Consider the following 17,170-nt stretch of genomic DNA (forward strand, 5'->3'; position numbering starts at 1 on the left):
TCCTTTCCACTCTCTCTAAAAATCAATGGAAAAATATCCAAAACAAACAAACAAACCAACAGTCCAGTTGTTCCCTATCCTTGCTAATACTTGATATTGTCAGTCTTCTAAAATTTTGCCATTCTAGTGAATGTGTGTTGGTATTTGTTATTTTAATTAACATCTCCCAAATAACTAATCATGTTGAACATTTTTTCCTGTGCTTCCTTGCCATTCATGTGTAAAAGTTTTAATCTTTGATGTGCTCAAATTTATTAGTTCTTTGTTTCATTATTTTGCTTTTTGTGTCTTGTTTAAAAAATCTTCCCTATCCCAAGGTCAATAGGAACTTTTCCATGTTTTCTTCTAAAAAGCTTTAAAATTTGATTTCTCACAATTAGGTTTTTAATTCACCGAAAATTTAATTTAGAATCTGGTGTGAGGTAGAGGTCTACTTTAATTTTTATCTATAACTAGAGACTTAATTGCAAAAGCACTTTTTTTCCATTGAGTGGTTATTTGTATTGTTTTTTTTTTTTCTGCCACTTACCAACTTCTCCGAAATGTTGGCATTCCAGCTGTATTTTCTTAGGCTCCTACTCCTGTGGTAGAAATGACTTCAACATCTCCTGTGTGTTTCTGCCACCATGAGTTTATTCATGCTGTTCCTTATTTCTGGAGTGCTGTTCCCTTTTACCTCCACCTTTCAAAAGATCCAGCTCAAATGGCCCTTATAGTCTTCCAAGATCCTATCATATGTTTCTCTCTTGCCCCTAAATTAAAAGAAGGGGCTCAACACATAAAAATATTATTTCTATTAAACTTATTGGAGTGACATTGGTCAACATGATCATATAGGTTTCAGGTGTGCGTTTCTGTGTTACAAGATCTGTATACGGCACCATGTGCCCACCACGCAAAGTCAAATCTCCTGTCACCATATATTAGGATCCCCGTCTCCCCTCATTCCCTCCCCTTTTGCATCCACCACACTTTTATTTGTGTTGATGAGTTTTAGTTTTATATTCCACATATGAGTGAAATCATATGGTTCTTAGCTTTTTCTGACTGACTTATTTCACTTAGCATATTTTCAAGGTCCATCCATGTTGTTGCAAATGGCAGTATTTCATCCTTTCGTATGGCTGAGTAGTATTCCATTGTGTAGATGTACCACATCTTTGTCCAATCCTGTATTGCAGGACACTTTGGTTGTTTCCATGTCTTGGCCACTGTGAATAATGCTGCAATGGACATAGGGTGCATATATATTTGCAAACACATGATTTTGAGGTTTTCAGGTATATACCCACGAGAGGGATTGATGGGTTGTATGGTAGCTCTATTCTTAATTTTTTGAGGAATCGCCAGATTGCTTTCCATAGTGGTTGTACTAATCTACATTCCCACCAGCAGTGAATGAGCACACCTCTAGTATTTTATTCCTTTATCATAAATCTTAGTTCATCTCTTTGGTATCACAGTCCTATGTGTTTGTCTTCTTTATCCGGACACACTGTTAACCCTTCCATGTTGCAATGGTAGACAGAATAATGTCCCATTCTACCTGCCATGTTCTAATTTTTAGAACTTGTGATGTATTACCTTACATGGCAAAAGGGATTATTTTGCAGATGTGATTAAATTAGTCACCTGTCCCCTTAAAATTGGAGAACATTTTCCAGCTGAGTTACAGAAGCAATAGAAAATGAACATACTTGCTCACCATGGAGTCCCCAATAACTTGAAGCAGATCCTTAGATATATATGAAATAATCATTGTTCATTGACTTGAACTTGTGAAGCAATATAAAGTGGAACTATAGAATGACTTCTTTAGATTCTTACCACATCACTGATACTCATAGCATCTAGACTGCTGTCAAATGAAGTCCTTGCTGACGACTCAGCTCAGCTTTACCTTTTGTTGGCAGCCCGGTCCACTCTGACTTTGATCATAGCATTCTATATAATAATTCTATATAATAAAGAGGTAATAGGCAAATTGACCATCACTCCAACACACAAGATGGCCACCCCCATGTGGTCAAAGATGGCTGCCCCCTTGTGGACACAAGATGGCCACCACAAGATGGCTGGCAGGGGAGGGCAGTTGTGGGCAATCAAGCCAACAGGGAGGGAAGTTGGGGGCAACCAGGCCTGCAGGGGAGGACAGTTGGGGGGGACCCAGGCCAGCAGGAGAGGGCAGTTGGGAGCGACCAAGCCTGCAGGGGAGGACAGTTGTGGGGAGACCCAGGCTTGTAGGGGAGGGCAGTTAGGGGCAATCAGGCTGGCAGGGGAGCAGTTAGGCGTTGATCAGGCTGGTAGGGAAGTGGTTAGGGAGTGATCAGGCTGGCAGGCGGAAGTGGTTAGGGGCAATTAGGCAGGCAGACAAGCGAGCGGTTTGGAGCCAGCAGTCCTGGATTGTGAGAGGCATCCCAGGTTGGACAGAGTGCAGGCTGGGCTGAGGGACACCCACCCTGCCCCCCGTGCATGAATTTTGTGCACTGGGCCTCTAGTGGTAAATAAATACTCAGGCTACATACAAAGCTTCACCTCCTTTACATGTGCTGATGACTTAATCATAGAGAGTCCCAGAAGGAGAAGCCTTTTCCCTACAGTGTTTAACCTATTCAAAGGTTATTGATAAAAATTGTTTGATGGACTAATCACAGATGTTTCCTAGTGTTTGCCTTGGAATGGTATGAGATTTGGAATCAGATATATAAGGGTTTTGGAATCTTAGCTCTGGTCTATACTAACTCTGTGACTTAGAGTAGGTTAGTAAATCTCTTGGCATCTCAGCTTCCACATACCTACGGTGGAAATAATACTTTCCTGAGTTTTGTCAAAGATAGGATAACTGAAAAGTTATTAGCACATACCAGATGTTTAATGAATGTAGTTTCCTTCCCATCTCAGGTGCAACACTACTAACAGAACTCCTATTTACATTGAAGGCTCCTATTTACATTGAAGAGTTGGTTACAGGCAGATGATGCAACATAACGTTTGTTCTTACTTTCTATTTGCCTCACAATCCATCATATTTTCAAGTTTACAGTTCTGTTTGTCATTCTGGATGTTTGGTTAAGAATTGTCCATGTGACATAGATGGTCTTAATTATTTAAAGATTTAGATGGGTATGGTAATAAAAGACAGGATATAGAAGAGATCAAAATAAAACAAGACCTTAATTATATATGATAAAATAAAATAACTAGGATGGTGGCACTCTAGAATTGTTATTGTCTTGTGACAGAGTCATATTATTACTCTGGCCTCAGGAGCAGCTGTTGAACCACCCACCTCCACCCAATATCAGCAAACACATCAGGTGCCAGGGTTTATGACACCTGACAGTTGACAAATGTCCTCTGGGGTATGGTGGTGGGGAGGTTACATTTAAAATTTTCTGTCATAGTGCCACGCTGCTTGTTTTCATATACTGTAAGACTTTGGTTCTCAAAACTCAAGAATACATAAAAATTAACTGGTGAGTGCTTGTTGAAATTTAGACTCCTGGGCCTCCCCCTGCTGATGGATTCAGTAGAACTGAAGTGGGGCCCAGGAATCTGCATTTAAATAGCACTACAGCTGTTTTTGATACTGGTTGCCACACAACTCAGTGTTGTAGGGAGGTCAGGTCCATGCAGGAGGTCATTATTCACTGACTATTTATTGAGTACTAATTAGGTGCAAAACATTATATGGGAGGGGCATGGCCCTTGCTCACCAAGCATTTAACAGACAGGATAACAGCTGCCTACTCTCAAGGTTAGTCATATTGTCCCTTTCTTCTTATTCCCAGTTCACGTTGTGCAAACCTCACATTGGCTTAGAATAATTTGTTCACTTATCTCTCTACCAGATTGTATATTCCTTGGGAGCAAGTGAACTTCATTATCGACCTATCACAATTTTTCCATCATCTTTTGTTATTCTTATAACTTTGGTTTTGGTCATGACTCCAGCCCTGGCACCTGTGGCAATCTCTTGCTTGAGGTACTGTTCGTTAGGAAATGGATTGTCTTTATAGGACTTGTCTAACAAGTATGTTCCCACTGCCATAACCATTTCCTTTGTCTTATGTTCATCTTGATGGCCTTGAGAGAGAGAGCAATGATCACACATGCCCCACTGGCTTTCCTTCTCATAGCAGATGTACTTGCCTGAAACTAGTGGTCATGTGGGCGGGGTAACAAGGTGAGCCTCATTGGGAAATACTCTATGGCACAAGTTTAGACAGAAAGGTATGATGCTCAAAAGGGTGTGGTCCCTGGATCCCCATTTATGTAGGAATTGTGACATTCTGAAGGCTCATCTGCTCAACTTCATTCCTGGAGACATGAGCACATTGGTTTAATCTCCAAGGAAGAAGAGCTTTAGATTGAGAACATTCAGTATCTGCTTTTCCTTCTTGAGACCAGAACCATTACAAATTCTGGGAAGAAGAGAATTGAGTTGAACTTGACATTGAGAAAAGTGTGAAGGTAAGAATAGTTTAACTAAGAAAACCTCAAAACAGTTGAAATTTGGGAAAGAAAGTGCTAGTATGAAATGCTTGAGAATAAAAAATCTTTAAAGCTACATATGCTTACACACACTTTGCTTTAAGTGTTAAGGCAAATAGTAAAGTGAGATCAAGAAGTAGTTCAAATTGTTTTGGTACATTAGAATTTACAGATGTGTTTTGGAATATGAGTCATTAATTAAGATTTAGGAATACTTTATTTTAGTGGTGGCTCAAGGTGAAATTTTGGTTTAAGTTTTTCTCCATTGTATTTATTTTCTATTGGAGTTAGCTATTTGGTTAATTTCACTAAGAAAACTGTAGAATATTTTTCTCGGATCTACTTTCCTCTTTCTGTGCAGAGGCCTAGTCTGAACTTCATGTGACTGTAATACTGAGAATTAACACCTAACACCCAATTTAGATCTTGGGATTTAACCAATATTATCTCTAATTGCCAGAGTTTTAAAATATTTCCCTTTTGGTATTGAATGAGTGTGTGTGTGTGTGTGTGTGTGTGTGTGTGTGTGTGTGTGGTTGGAGGGGGACAGTCAGAAGAAAAGGGGCCAATATGGGTATTAGGAGTTGTATCTCATCTTTAACCCAGAGGATGATGTTTGGTGTCATTAGGAGCAAAGGGGTTTTTGGATGGCGGAGGAGTATGCATTTTTAGGATGAACTGCAGTTAGGAGTCAGGGATTGAATCTTGTACTCTTGTAGGCCTGGAAGAACCATTTTCCCTTTGTGAGATTATAAGTGGTGAGATCAGGCAGGGAGGGTGTTGAAAAAGTACCTTTTTGTTTCCTTGCCTGGAGATTTCCCCTGGGGTTTCTGCTGGCTGTCCGGCAGGTATGTTCTGCTTTGTGGGCGAGGTATGCCCCCTGTTCTCCTTCCAAGGGGAATGTGTCAGTTCTTTGGATTAGGATCTAATCAAACTCTGGAGTACTTGGATTTTACAAGTAATAAGTTTTGTCTACAGGGAATGCTAAAGCAGGGAACAAAAAATAGATCTATTGGTAATGGTGTCATCTAGGAGATGACACTAAAGTGATATTTGAGGAGTTAAGCACCTTTTTCTTTCCACATTGAAAATGAAGTAAAATGAATGTCATTTGCAGTGCCAGGAGCAACTGGGTCTGTTGGGTCAAGCAAATATAGCAAAACTGATATATATATATATATATATATATATATATATATATATATATATATATATATATATATATAATTGATTTCAGAGAGGAAGGGAGAGGAAGAGATAGATAGAAACATCAATGATAAGAGAGAATCATTGATCGGCTGCCTCCTGCATGCCCCACATTAGGGATCAAGCCCGAAACCCAGGCATGTGCCCTTGACTGGAATTGAACCTGGGACCCTTCAGTTTGCAGGTCGACGCTCTATCCACTGAGCCAAACCAGCTAGGGCTAGCAAACCTGTTTTGACTTTGTTTTGTTTGTGTCATTTAAACAGAAAATGATTGAAACCATCAGATTGTTTTAGATTAAAAGGTTAAAGATACAGAAGTTTATAACTGAAGTAGAAATAAGAACTAATTTTCCCTCTCACTCTGATCACTTCATAGCCCTCTTTAAAAACTATCAACTACTTAGTTTCCATTCCCTCCTTATCACATCCTAATGGCTGTGTTGAGATAGACTGGTTCGCTCATTACAGTGAGAACTGGGTACCTTGATAGGTGTAAGAGGGCCTCTCTCCTATCTGGGCCATCAGGGAGGATCCCCCAAGTGGATACAATTGAAGGGGCTACGGGAAGTCAGCCAAATTTGGGGTAGGGGATGGTAAAGCAGTAGAGGCAATAGGTCTCAATAACTAATTCATTTTCAGGGACATAGGTGGACTCTATGGTGATTTTCATATTTTGAATTTGAGCAAGTGTGTGAATGGTGGTTAACCAAAATGGCTAACTGGGGAAGAAATGATTATCTGGCAGTGGGTGAGTGGATATTATGATCAGTTCAAATGTGTGGTATGTTGAGTAGGGATATTTTTAAACAAATGACCCACTATCCAGGTCCAACTGGGGAGTAGAAAGAATAGATTTATGGTTCCTGCTTTCAAGAAACATATTCTGTAATTGCAATCAAGAAATTAAATAGCCACAGAAAATTCCAGTAACCTTCTAAGATAACAGCTGAAGAAATGTTATAGATTGTACATGAATAACAACCAGGAGAATTTTATGGATGCTTCTTGCTTTTCAGCAGTTAGTATCCAAGTAAAATTTTTTATTTGGGTTTACTTTTGTTTTACTTAGGTAGTGTGAGGTGGGTTGAGAATAATACGTGCTTGTTTAATAATACTGTGGCTTAGCTGCATTAGAGTAACTCATTTTAATTTTAATTTTACTAGGTAGATTCTGTTATTTGTACAATGTTACAGAAGAAAAAACTGAGGCACTTAGAGGTTAAATAACTTTCCCAAATTCATGTAGCTAGTAAATGATAAAGTTGGGATTCATTTCTATTAAGTCTGAATCCAACGCCTCTTCTCAGTTTTTTTGAAAATCCTATTTTGATCTGTAACTATATCTCCTGTTGTGTAAGTTATTTGAAAACTTTATTTAATGATAAAATTGTTTAATCATTCTCCTAATTTTAGACATAAATATTGTGTTTAATTTGGTGCCTACATTTCCAGTTATATTTTTAGGATACATTTCTAGAAGTGGGTTCCTGTAAGGCTCCTTAAAACGTATCAATTTTCCCCAGAAAAGCTCAAATAATTTACAATCTGCATGTATTTTTAAAATTCCACATAGAAGTATTTTTCAGTCCCATAGTGTTGCCTAAACCAAGACAAACAGGAGAACTCAGGAACATTATGCTGAAGATGGTGGTTAGGATAATGAATCATAGAGTGTTAGAGCAGGAAGGAACTCCAGGTATTACCTAGGCCATCTTTTCTTTTATTAATTAAGAACTAAGGCCCAAAGAGGTTAAGGACATGCCCCAAACCATAGCACTAATTAGAGTCAGAGTTAGGAGAAGACCCCGCACTATGTGATCTATTGAACGGGAGTCTCTTGGATGGTTCACATGGCTCAGGATGTGCTGAAATGTCCATTTGGGGTGTTGAGTAGATATTCAAGAGATTTTTATCATCTGAGTCAGTTTCACAGTCCCCCCTTGACACGTCACAGTTGTGTCAGGCGGATGTGGAAGTAATCCAAAGGGGTCTGCCCTGAATTAAGAGGCCCAATATCCACCCAGGGAGATAAAGAACTCTGCTGGGCCAGGGGAACTCCAAAGTCCCCTTTCATGGTAAGATCTACAAGGCCGAGTCTGGACTCTCTCTTTCTTATTCCATAGATGGTATCATGCATGTGAACAAAGGGCTGCTCACATAATTCAAAACTTGCACAATTCAAAACTGATTTTCTATAGCGCTCACCAAGAATGGAGAACATTTCTGTTTATTATTGCTTCAACATGCAGCAATTTACAATGGATTTGCCTTGGTATCTATCTGGGTTAACAGCTGGGTTAAGCTATTAAGCCTCAAGGTTTCAATGACTTGGCACAATCAAGGGTTGAACAAAATCTGAAGCGGGCTGGTTAGCCACCCTCTATGTTGCAGACATGCCATGTCAAGGTTGCCAAGACAGGGGAAGTTAAAGGAGTCAGGTAGGCTCTTACGTGACTCAGCTTGAGGTATAAATGCCACAGACCATTGGCCGGAACTAGAAACATGGTTCTGGTTGAACTGGAGGAAGGCTGGGAAAAGCGTGGAGGAGCACACAGATATTTGATGCACACTGATGGTCTCTTCCGTTCGATTCTTGATACTTTGAAGTTACCTACTTAAAAAAATTTGTAGGCAATTTTATATCATTTCAAGTTTTAAACATAAAAGTAAAACTTTCATATTACTTTCCGTCACATATACTTAAGAAATCCTTTTGGGCTTCCTGTTAAAAACCACAAAATTTTTGCTTAATAGTTGTGAGATTTGGGTAAGTCTTTTAACTTCTCTAAACCTGTATCCAATTTTTTTAAAGTAAAAGAAATTTTATTTTGAATAACATACATGTCATTAATTTTATTTTTCATAGTGCATAGTGTATGTAAGTATATAAGGAAAAATAAATATTAGGGATACCCATGGATTGAAGTATTTGGGTGAAGAAGACTTTCAATATACCCATGAACAGGCTTAGAAGCATCACAGGACAGTATCCATTAGAAAATAATAAAAAACCATGCAAAAACATATCCAAATCATGGTAAGTGCAGTCAGTACAAATTATAGTTTCTTGGGTATAAAAAGTTTTTATATACTTTGGATTGAAAAAATAATATATAAATATGTGGCATGGATAATCTCTCATTCATAGGTATATTGTAAATACTAGGTTAGAGATCTCATGTAAAACACTCGGCACAAGGCCTAGAACAAGGTAAGTGTTCAAAGACTGAGAAATTTTCTTCTTACTGGTATTATTGATATTTCAGTGGATTTACTACTGTTGACAGTAATATCATTTCCTTGGAATCAATGGTGTATCCATAATCATCAGAAGATAAGGAATAAGCGATGTTTGGCTAAGTTCTGGAAATAAAAGGTTTTCATCTTCTGTATGTTCTTATCTCAGTAATCATGGGGAGTTTCAAGGGTCATGCCCTCCCCGGAACCTTCTTCATCATCATGGGTATTTGGTGGACTCTAAAGTGCATTCTGAAGTATGCCTGCAGAAAACACAAGCGGACTTCCTATTTTGGCTCCAAAGCAGTATTCTATCGAATAGATATTGTGGAGGGAACCGTCATAATCGGCATGGCTTTAATTGGTGAGTGGACTATTTCAGTATTCTGTTTTCTCCTTTTGGCTATTTTCACATGCAAAGAGAAGATTTAATATCAAATCAAGAAATTGCTAACAGTGAATTTTTACTTTAAGATATCTCTGAACATATATTCTAATTGTAATTTCTATCTTATATAATTGTTAGAAGGTGATACTTCATATTTATACAAAGGTTTATTCCTTAATAAGTTAGTCATGGTAATTAACTTGCCTGCCCACTCAGGGTTAATTTCCTTTATAGAATTAGCTGGAGCCTCTGAAATAATTTTATACTAAGTATTCTGATGCCTGAAAGAGTAAACTTCATCAGAAAGCATTTTTCAAAATGACCTCAAAATAATTAAGGGATCATGGGAGAGCTTCAGTAATAATCATTGTTAATAGTATGTACAAAGGGATAGTCTGAAGAAGCCTTGCCTCATGCACTCATTCTTTCTGTGTTTCTAAATTGGAGAGGGAGGCTAGTTCTGCCGACTTCTAAGGCCTTTCCATTGACTATATGATTCTGTGAAAATGTTCTGTGTTTTTAGAATTTTACTTCAGTTTCTCCTTTATGAAGGGCAAAACTTCCTAATAATCCTTTGGTTTTCTTCATGCTTAATTCATGGCCATAGCTCTTTGCTATGGCCATCAAATTCCAGAGCAACCATTTCCCAAGAGAGAAATGTCCACATCAAATTCTATGGGTTAAGAAATAAAACAGCATTTTAAAGAAAGTGCAACTATTTGTGTAGCTGACTTGACCATATGCCATGTCTGACTGTGCTTTCTCGGTTATCCTTAATTGGGGGAAGAGCTGAGCGTTAGCATTTTTATGCTAAACCAAGCACAACTCCCTACTTTGTGGCAGCTACCCAGAGATATAGCGGGTAAGAAGGAAGCAATCAGCCTCTGTGGGACTGATCTTACAAATCGAATCCCAAATCATTCAGGATTCATTTAGTCATTAGAATAAAGTAGGGACTAAAATCATCAGTGGAGCTGATCATGAAACTAAGTAGAACTAGGATCTTTAGCATTAAAGGTCTGAAACAGCTGTTTGACTGAATTGACTATCTTTAATTAAAAGTGATTATCCAAACCAATATTTGGACCTCCGAAACAAGCCTAAACCACCAGTGCTCAGCTCTTAGGCAACAGCCCAGAAATAGGAATTAATGTCGTTTAAAAGAACACTAGATTGGACTCAGCAGTGGGCTAATCCTCCTGCATCTTCCTGCTTTCTCGGTCAAGCTATGAAGAGACTTACTAAAATTTTAATATGTTCCTCTACAGGTATGCTTGGGGAGCAGTTTATTGTTGGAGGGCCCCACCTGTCCTTGTATAACTACAAAGAAGGCCGGTGGGTCCAACTCCTGGGTTGGCATCACACCACCATGTATTTCTTCTTCGGGCTGATGGGCGTGATGAACATCCTATGTTCCACCATCCGTTCACTTCCTACCTCTTTAAGCAAGTTAATGCTGTCAAATGCCCTATTTGTGGAGGGTAAGTATGAGTGAGTATTTTCCTACACCTTTAACTACTTTTGGACATTTGACTAGTCCTTTATAATAACATTCCTTTAGTGTCTTGGTGCAGCCCTGGTCCATGGGGTGACCAGTTTGGGCCATGGTGAACTGTTTGATGCCCTAGGGGGGATGTCAAAGATTCTCCCTCCCTACTGACTCATTTAGTAAAGCTGAACAAGCACAATCATTCAAAGTGCTTTATCCACATTTCACATCAAGAACCATCTGCCATAGTTATCTCTAGGTTATCCTGGAGATTATCATTATTTTGGCTTTTAAAAGTGAAACTGACCTCAACATAGTGAAACATGAATATCCTAAAATGAGGAGACACAACAGAGTAGCTTCCACCACCTACTAACTAGCCTTTTTTATATTGAGATGGTAACAGTCCACCATTACATGATAAATAGGATCCAAAAAACTCAGTCACATAAAAATATGAGGTCCTGTTTTTGATAGATGAATGAAGAACCACATTTTTTGTTCCGTTGGTCTCCCTGTTACTGTATGGGGAAACACTGAAAACAAGTGTTTAGTGATTTGTTTTCATTTATTGTTATTTGTAAAGAATGACTTGATTGTGGAACTAAAAAAGCCCCAAATTATCAGGAGCCAGTCATTTCCCAACTCCCCACTTGCCTGCTACACGGGAAGATAAGAACTTCGGTCAACCCCTCTTGGAGAACAAGGGCTAGGTAAAAGGTGGGCACCAGCAACCTGAGTCTTACTATCTCAGGGTGTTATGATATTTTTAAGAAACATCTTTTCTTCTTCATCGAAATGGAAAAAAGATGATGAAGCTAATCTTTCCATGGGATTAAACAATGTAATTAGCTACTAATTCTTGGGAGCTTCCAGAGCACCTAGTGATTTATGTATGTATTTGCTTCCTCCAATAGACTGAATTCCTTAAGGCTTTGTCTCATTCATCTGTGCACTCACCCTAATTTCTGCTCCCCACACTCAGCATGGTTATTATTCTTCCTCCTGCATTGAAGATGCTTTGAGATATAGTCAGTTGAAAATGTCATGCTGTGTTAGAGGAGAGAATAAAGGCTGGGGAGGGGAAAGGAGTGTTAAATTTAAGAAATTCCATTCTGAAGAGGTAGCGATGACTCCTAAAATGCCATTATTATGGGAAGCTGGGAAGCAGTGGGCACCAGATATTTGGAACAAATGTGTGTACGTGTAGAATTCTGTGGTGGGGGAGAGGGGCGAGAGAAACTGGTTTCATTAAAAAAGACAGACGATGTTCCCCCTCTCCATCAGCTTTTATTTTCTACAACCACACCCACGGCCGGGAAATACTAGACGTCTTCGTGCACCAGCTGTTGGTCTTGGTCATCTTTTTGGCAGGCCTGGCTGCCTTCATGGAGCTCTTCTTACGCGCCAATATAACCGTGGAGCTTCTCCGTACGAGCTTTATTCTGCTTCAGGGGAGCTGGTTCTGGCAGGTGAGTTGGAGCCTCCAGTTCATGTACCCGTGTCTCCACTTATGACCTCCTCTCTTTGTTGGGTGGGGCATGTTGCTCCAGAACCCAGAGACTTCCTCCTGTGTGCTGCTGCCGTGAGAAGGTGGGCCTCCAAGAGCAGCCCTGGTGGGAGCAATGACAGAGCAGTGGGGGGCGTCCGTCTTCGTCACACACCTGAATGTGCACTCTGGAGGAACTCTGAGCTGGTGCTTTTAGTTGGAAGCAATTCCTTGATGCTAAAGCAACTTACAGCCTGATTGGGTAGTAAGCTCGAGAAAAATACGAAAGGCATGAAACAATTATTTATTGAGAAAAAATTAAGGACCAGCCACTGTACAGGACTTCCACACACATTGTTTCATTATGTCCTTACAACGACTTGTAAGTTAGGTATTACCATTCCCAACGTAATCCGATAAGGGAAGCTCAAAGAGACCAAGTTACTTTCCCAGGATCACAAAGTAATGAAACTGGGATCTAAATGTGGGTGTCTGACGCCAAATCTCAGGTTCTTTCCATTTTACTCTGTCAAACCCCTAACCTTGGTGTGTTGTTGAAAAATTGTATTCCAATCAGTGAATATATATTTTATAGAGAATGAGAAATCATAACCCAATCCTATCTAATAATAGAGTAACATGTAAATTACCATCACTCCGCTACGCCCACGATTGGGCGGCGGGAGGCTGGGGGGCGGGACTCGGGGTGGCCTATCCGGCCATGGAGAGGCACGGATCCGCTGCCACTGAGGGGGGCTACCCTGCTGTTGAGAGGCGCAGGGAGGAGGACTCCCGCCCCCTGCGCCTCTCAATGGCCAGATCCGTGGCTGCTGAGGGGGCCTGCCGCGGACACCCAGCTGCGCCTCTCAACGGCAGGGTAGCCAGGTGTCCGCGGCAGCCCCCCTCAGCGGCCTCGGACCATCAAAAGTGGGGGAGCTGGGTGCCTGTCTGCTCCGGCACCAGGCCTTTCAGAAGCCTCCGCCGAGCCGGAGGCTTCTGAAAGGCCTGGTGCACCAGCGGACAGGCACCCAGCTCCACCAAAAAGCGAAAGCGTGTAGGGGACCCTACACGTGCATGATTCAATCATTCACTGGGCCTCTAGTATCTATATAGAGATGTAAAGAAAGTCTGGAATCATGAGGGACCATGATTTGGGACCATGAGGTTATTTCAGGAATTTGAATTTCCCACAAGGAATGAGAAAAAGGCACCTCAGGCAAGGGGAGTGGAACATCCTGGTCAAAACAGGGAGTAGGAAAGATGTGATATTTAAGCATGTGGGGGAGTAGAAAGGCTGTTTGAGCAGGAGTTAGTAAAGAGAGGCTACATTTAAATGTTATTTTGAAGAAAGAACTATATAGGAAAAGCAACAAATGTCCTATAATGTGATAAAATTGATAATTGGTGAATTTAACAAGCTTATATTACAGAAGTTTGTTTTTAAGATTATTTATCATCTGTTAGGAATCTAAATAGAATGAAATATAAAACATTATTATGCATTTTAAATCTCCTGGATGGACTGTTGTATCATGTGCATATATTATTACCTATTTACAAATAAAAATAAATTAAAACAATTTTTTTAATCCTCACCTGAGGATATTTTTCCATTGGTTTTTAGAGAGAGTGGAAGGGAGAGAGAGACAGACAGAAAGAGAAGCATCGATTGGTTGCCTTAGTCCATGCCCTTGGCCGGAATCAAACCCAGAACCCTTCAGTACGCAGGCTGATGCTCTTTCCACTGTGCCAAACCAGCCAGGGCTAAAAACAAGTTTTAAAGAGATAACTTCTGGTCAAGATGACACAGTGAGTTTATACGTCAGTGTATCTTCTCTGTTCCAAATAAATAACAATGACAGATGCAATATCAAAACTACTTATAACATAAAAAATAAGTTAAAAGAAGAAAATAAACAAACAAAAAATAAGAAAGTAAAGTGTAGGAATCCCTTTCCACGTCCCGAGTGGTCCAGGGTTCCGGTTCAGGGTTCGAGTTCTGGAGAAGGGCCGCACACAAATGAAAGGAGACTTGAAGAAATTCAATTTGGCGAAATGGGGGGCCAGGCGGTAGTCCAACTCTAGTGGGAGAACTACTCACTGCTCTGGCCCTGCCATCCCTTTTATTGAGGCTTTGGGGAAAACATCTTAGCCAGGATAAACAGAAATTTACATGGGAAAAACAAAGGTGGAGGCTGCTTTAGCTAACAATGTCTCAACTAAAGGGTGAGTGGTTAGAGCAATTAAGGGTGTTGACCAGCCTTCCTGGCTTCCTGTCAACACCTCTCTTTTAGTGAAACTGATTTGTTTCCGGCAGTAAAGAAATACCTAGCTGCAATTAAATAGTATGAACAAAAACAGAGCAAGCTCCCTTGTGGACCAGACAGAACAGAACTGCCCAGGGGGAGAAGTGCTGGGCTGCAGGCCTATAGCACACAGTGATGGTTGGTGATTTGGTTCCAGTGGAACGAAACTAAACTAAACTAAAATAAAATAAGGATTCCTCTTAAGGTGAGGAATGAAGCCAGGCTTTGGAACTCTTTGTGTTGTTAATACCTGCTATATTCCTTAAACATTTTTTTCAATTAGAGTTGACATTCAATGTTATTTTGAATTGATTTCAGGCGCATAGCACAGTAGTTAAACAATCATATGCTTTACAAAGTGGTCCTCCTGGTATTTCCAGTACCCATGTGGCATAATTCATAGTTATAATATTATTGACTATATTACCTATGCTATATTTTATATCCCCATGATTATTTTGTAAATACCAATCTGTACTTCTACTTCTCAATCCCTTTACCCCATTGATATCTTTGACAGATATTTCTGGACTTGTCAATTTCTCCTTATTTTTGAGTTTTTGCTTTGATGTTATTAGACTGTATTCTGCTTCTCTCTTTTTTTAAGTTTTTTTGAGACGAATGCTTATTTATTTGCAGTCATTCTTGTTCTAAAAAAAACCCCACTTAAGATTATAGATTTTCCTCTACACACTGCCATAGCTACCTCTCTTAAGATTTGATGTGTGATAGTTTTCATTCTTGGGCAATTTTGAATGTTGCATTTTCCATGTGCTTTCTTCTTTAATATATGAGTTATTTAGGAATGTAGTATTAAGTTTACAAAAATACTTTTCTTATTATTATTCCTTTCCAGTTTAATTGCTTTGGGTCAGAGAATGTGCTCTCTTTGAAATGTGTTGAGACTTCCTTTAGGACATAGCCCAATGTCAAATGTTCCATGTATTTGAAAAGAAAGTGTATTCTGTCCTTTTACTACTTCAAGTTTGTTAAGGAGTTAAGTGTTCAAATAAAAAAGTTAGGAAGTAAGACCAAAAGGCGAAACTCATAGAGAGTTGAAGAAAACAATAATAAAGATAAGAGCAGAATTAATTAAACTAATTAGTGTTCCATTATAATTAATAATTAATCTTAGGGAGGAAGGTGTGGGCTGTCACAACTGAGAGTTTATCGGTTTAATGTTGTATCTTTTGGCAGAAAAATATGCTTTCTTATTTCCCCCAAAACTTTTCTGAGGAAGAGCTATGAGGTTGAGGACTTAGGGCATAAATCTAGATTATTTAAAATGTTTTCTACCTATCAGTATGTCTAAACTAATTTATTTTTTCCTGGTGGCCAGACTAAATAACATGTGAAACCTTAAAAAAAATGAACATTTAACACCAATACAAACACACACTGGCAGGAAATGAAGGTTTAGTCATACTAACTCTCCCCAACATTAGATTCCTCTGAAAGTGAAAAAAAAAGGTCTGGAGACTTAGGTGAATTTATTATGCTTCCATGTTCTGTTGCAATGTGTGATGTATGAATGCTTATGACCAAACTGTCTCTTAAACTAATAATATTATATAATGATTTGCTTTCTACGATATTTTTTTCTCTTGCTACTTCTCCATCTATGTTTAAACTAGTGCATAAACAGTGTACAGATAGATTAGAGAAAATACACACCTATACTCTTGGGACCATCAGACTCATATAAACAAAATAAAAAAATGACAGAGGAGAAGTCACCACAGACATCACAGAAACACAAACGACCAAACTAGAATACTATGAAAGACTATATGCCACCAAATTCAATAACCTAAAAGAAATGGGTAAATTCCTAGAAATATATAACCTTCTTAGACTGAATCATGAATTGGAAAATCTAAATAGACCTATCAATAGTAAGAAAATAGAAACAACCATAAAAATCCTCCTAAAAAGGCCCTGGTGGTGTGGCTCATTTGGTTGGAGGGACATTCCATACAGGGAAAGGTCGTGGGTTTGATGCCTGGTCAGGGCACATACTCAGGTTGTGGGTTTGACTTCTGGTCGGGGTATGTACGGAAGGCACAGATCTCCTCTCTCTCTCTCTCTCTCTCTCTCTCTCTCTCTCTCTCTCTCTCTCGCTCTCTCCTTCCTTCCTCTCTCTTTAAAATCAATAGAAACATATCCTTGGGTGAGGATTATAAAAAAAAAAAGGCTTTCCCTTAAAAACAACAATAAATCCTCCCCAAAAATAAAAGTCCAGGACCAGATGTCTTTACTAGTGAATTCTACCAAACATTCAAAGATTTGTCACCTGTCCTTCTCAAACCTTTTTAAAAAATTGAAGAAGAGGCAATACTTTCTAACACATTATATGAGGCCAACATAAACTCTGATACCAAAACCTGGCAAGGATAACAGACCGATATCTCTAATGAGTACAGATGCAAAAATCCTAAACAAAATACTAACAAATCAAATACAACAATACATTAAAAATAATATATCACAATCAAGTGGGGTTCATTCCAGGGGCACAAGGATGGTTCAACATACACAAATTGATCAATGCACTGCACC

General features: G+C 39.3%; 1 protein-coding gene across 4 annotated transcripts in view; it reads left to right on the forward strand.

Annotated features, from left to right (window-relative positions):
* TMEM45A (transmembrane protein 45A) overlaps window positions 1–17,170 on the forward strand; it is a 110,991-nt gene that overhangs the window by 81,694 nt on the left and 12,127 nt on the right. For 3 of the 4 annotated variants that reach the window (XM_028136596.2, XM_054714043.1, XM_008159649.3), the window contains 3 exons: window positions 9,109–9,303; window positions 10,596–10,808; window positions 12,104–12,288. In XM_028136596.2, coding sequence (XP_027992397.1) covers window positions 9,114–9,303; window positions 10,596–10,808; window positions 12,104–12,288 — 588 coding nt within the window. In that variant the 5' untranslated portion in view covers window positions 9,109–9,113. Of the gene's footprint in view, window positions 1–4,292; window positions 4,474–9,108; window positions 9,304–10,595; window positions 10,809–12,103; window positions 12,289–17,170 lie in introns of those variants that run through there. The other variant, XM_028136595.2, reaches the window with a different exon arrangement.

The sequence above is a fragment of the Eptesicus fuscus genome, chromosome 3 (genome assembly GCF_027574615.1).
Source record: "Eptesicus fuscus isolate TK198812 chromosome 3, DD_ASM_mEF_20220401, whole genome shotgun sequence".
Lineage (NCBI taxonomy): Eukaryota > Metazoa > Chordata > Mammalia > Chiroptera > Vespertilionidae > Eptesicus > Eptesicus fuscus.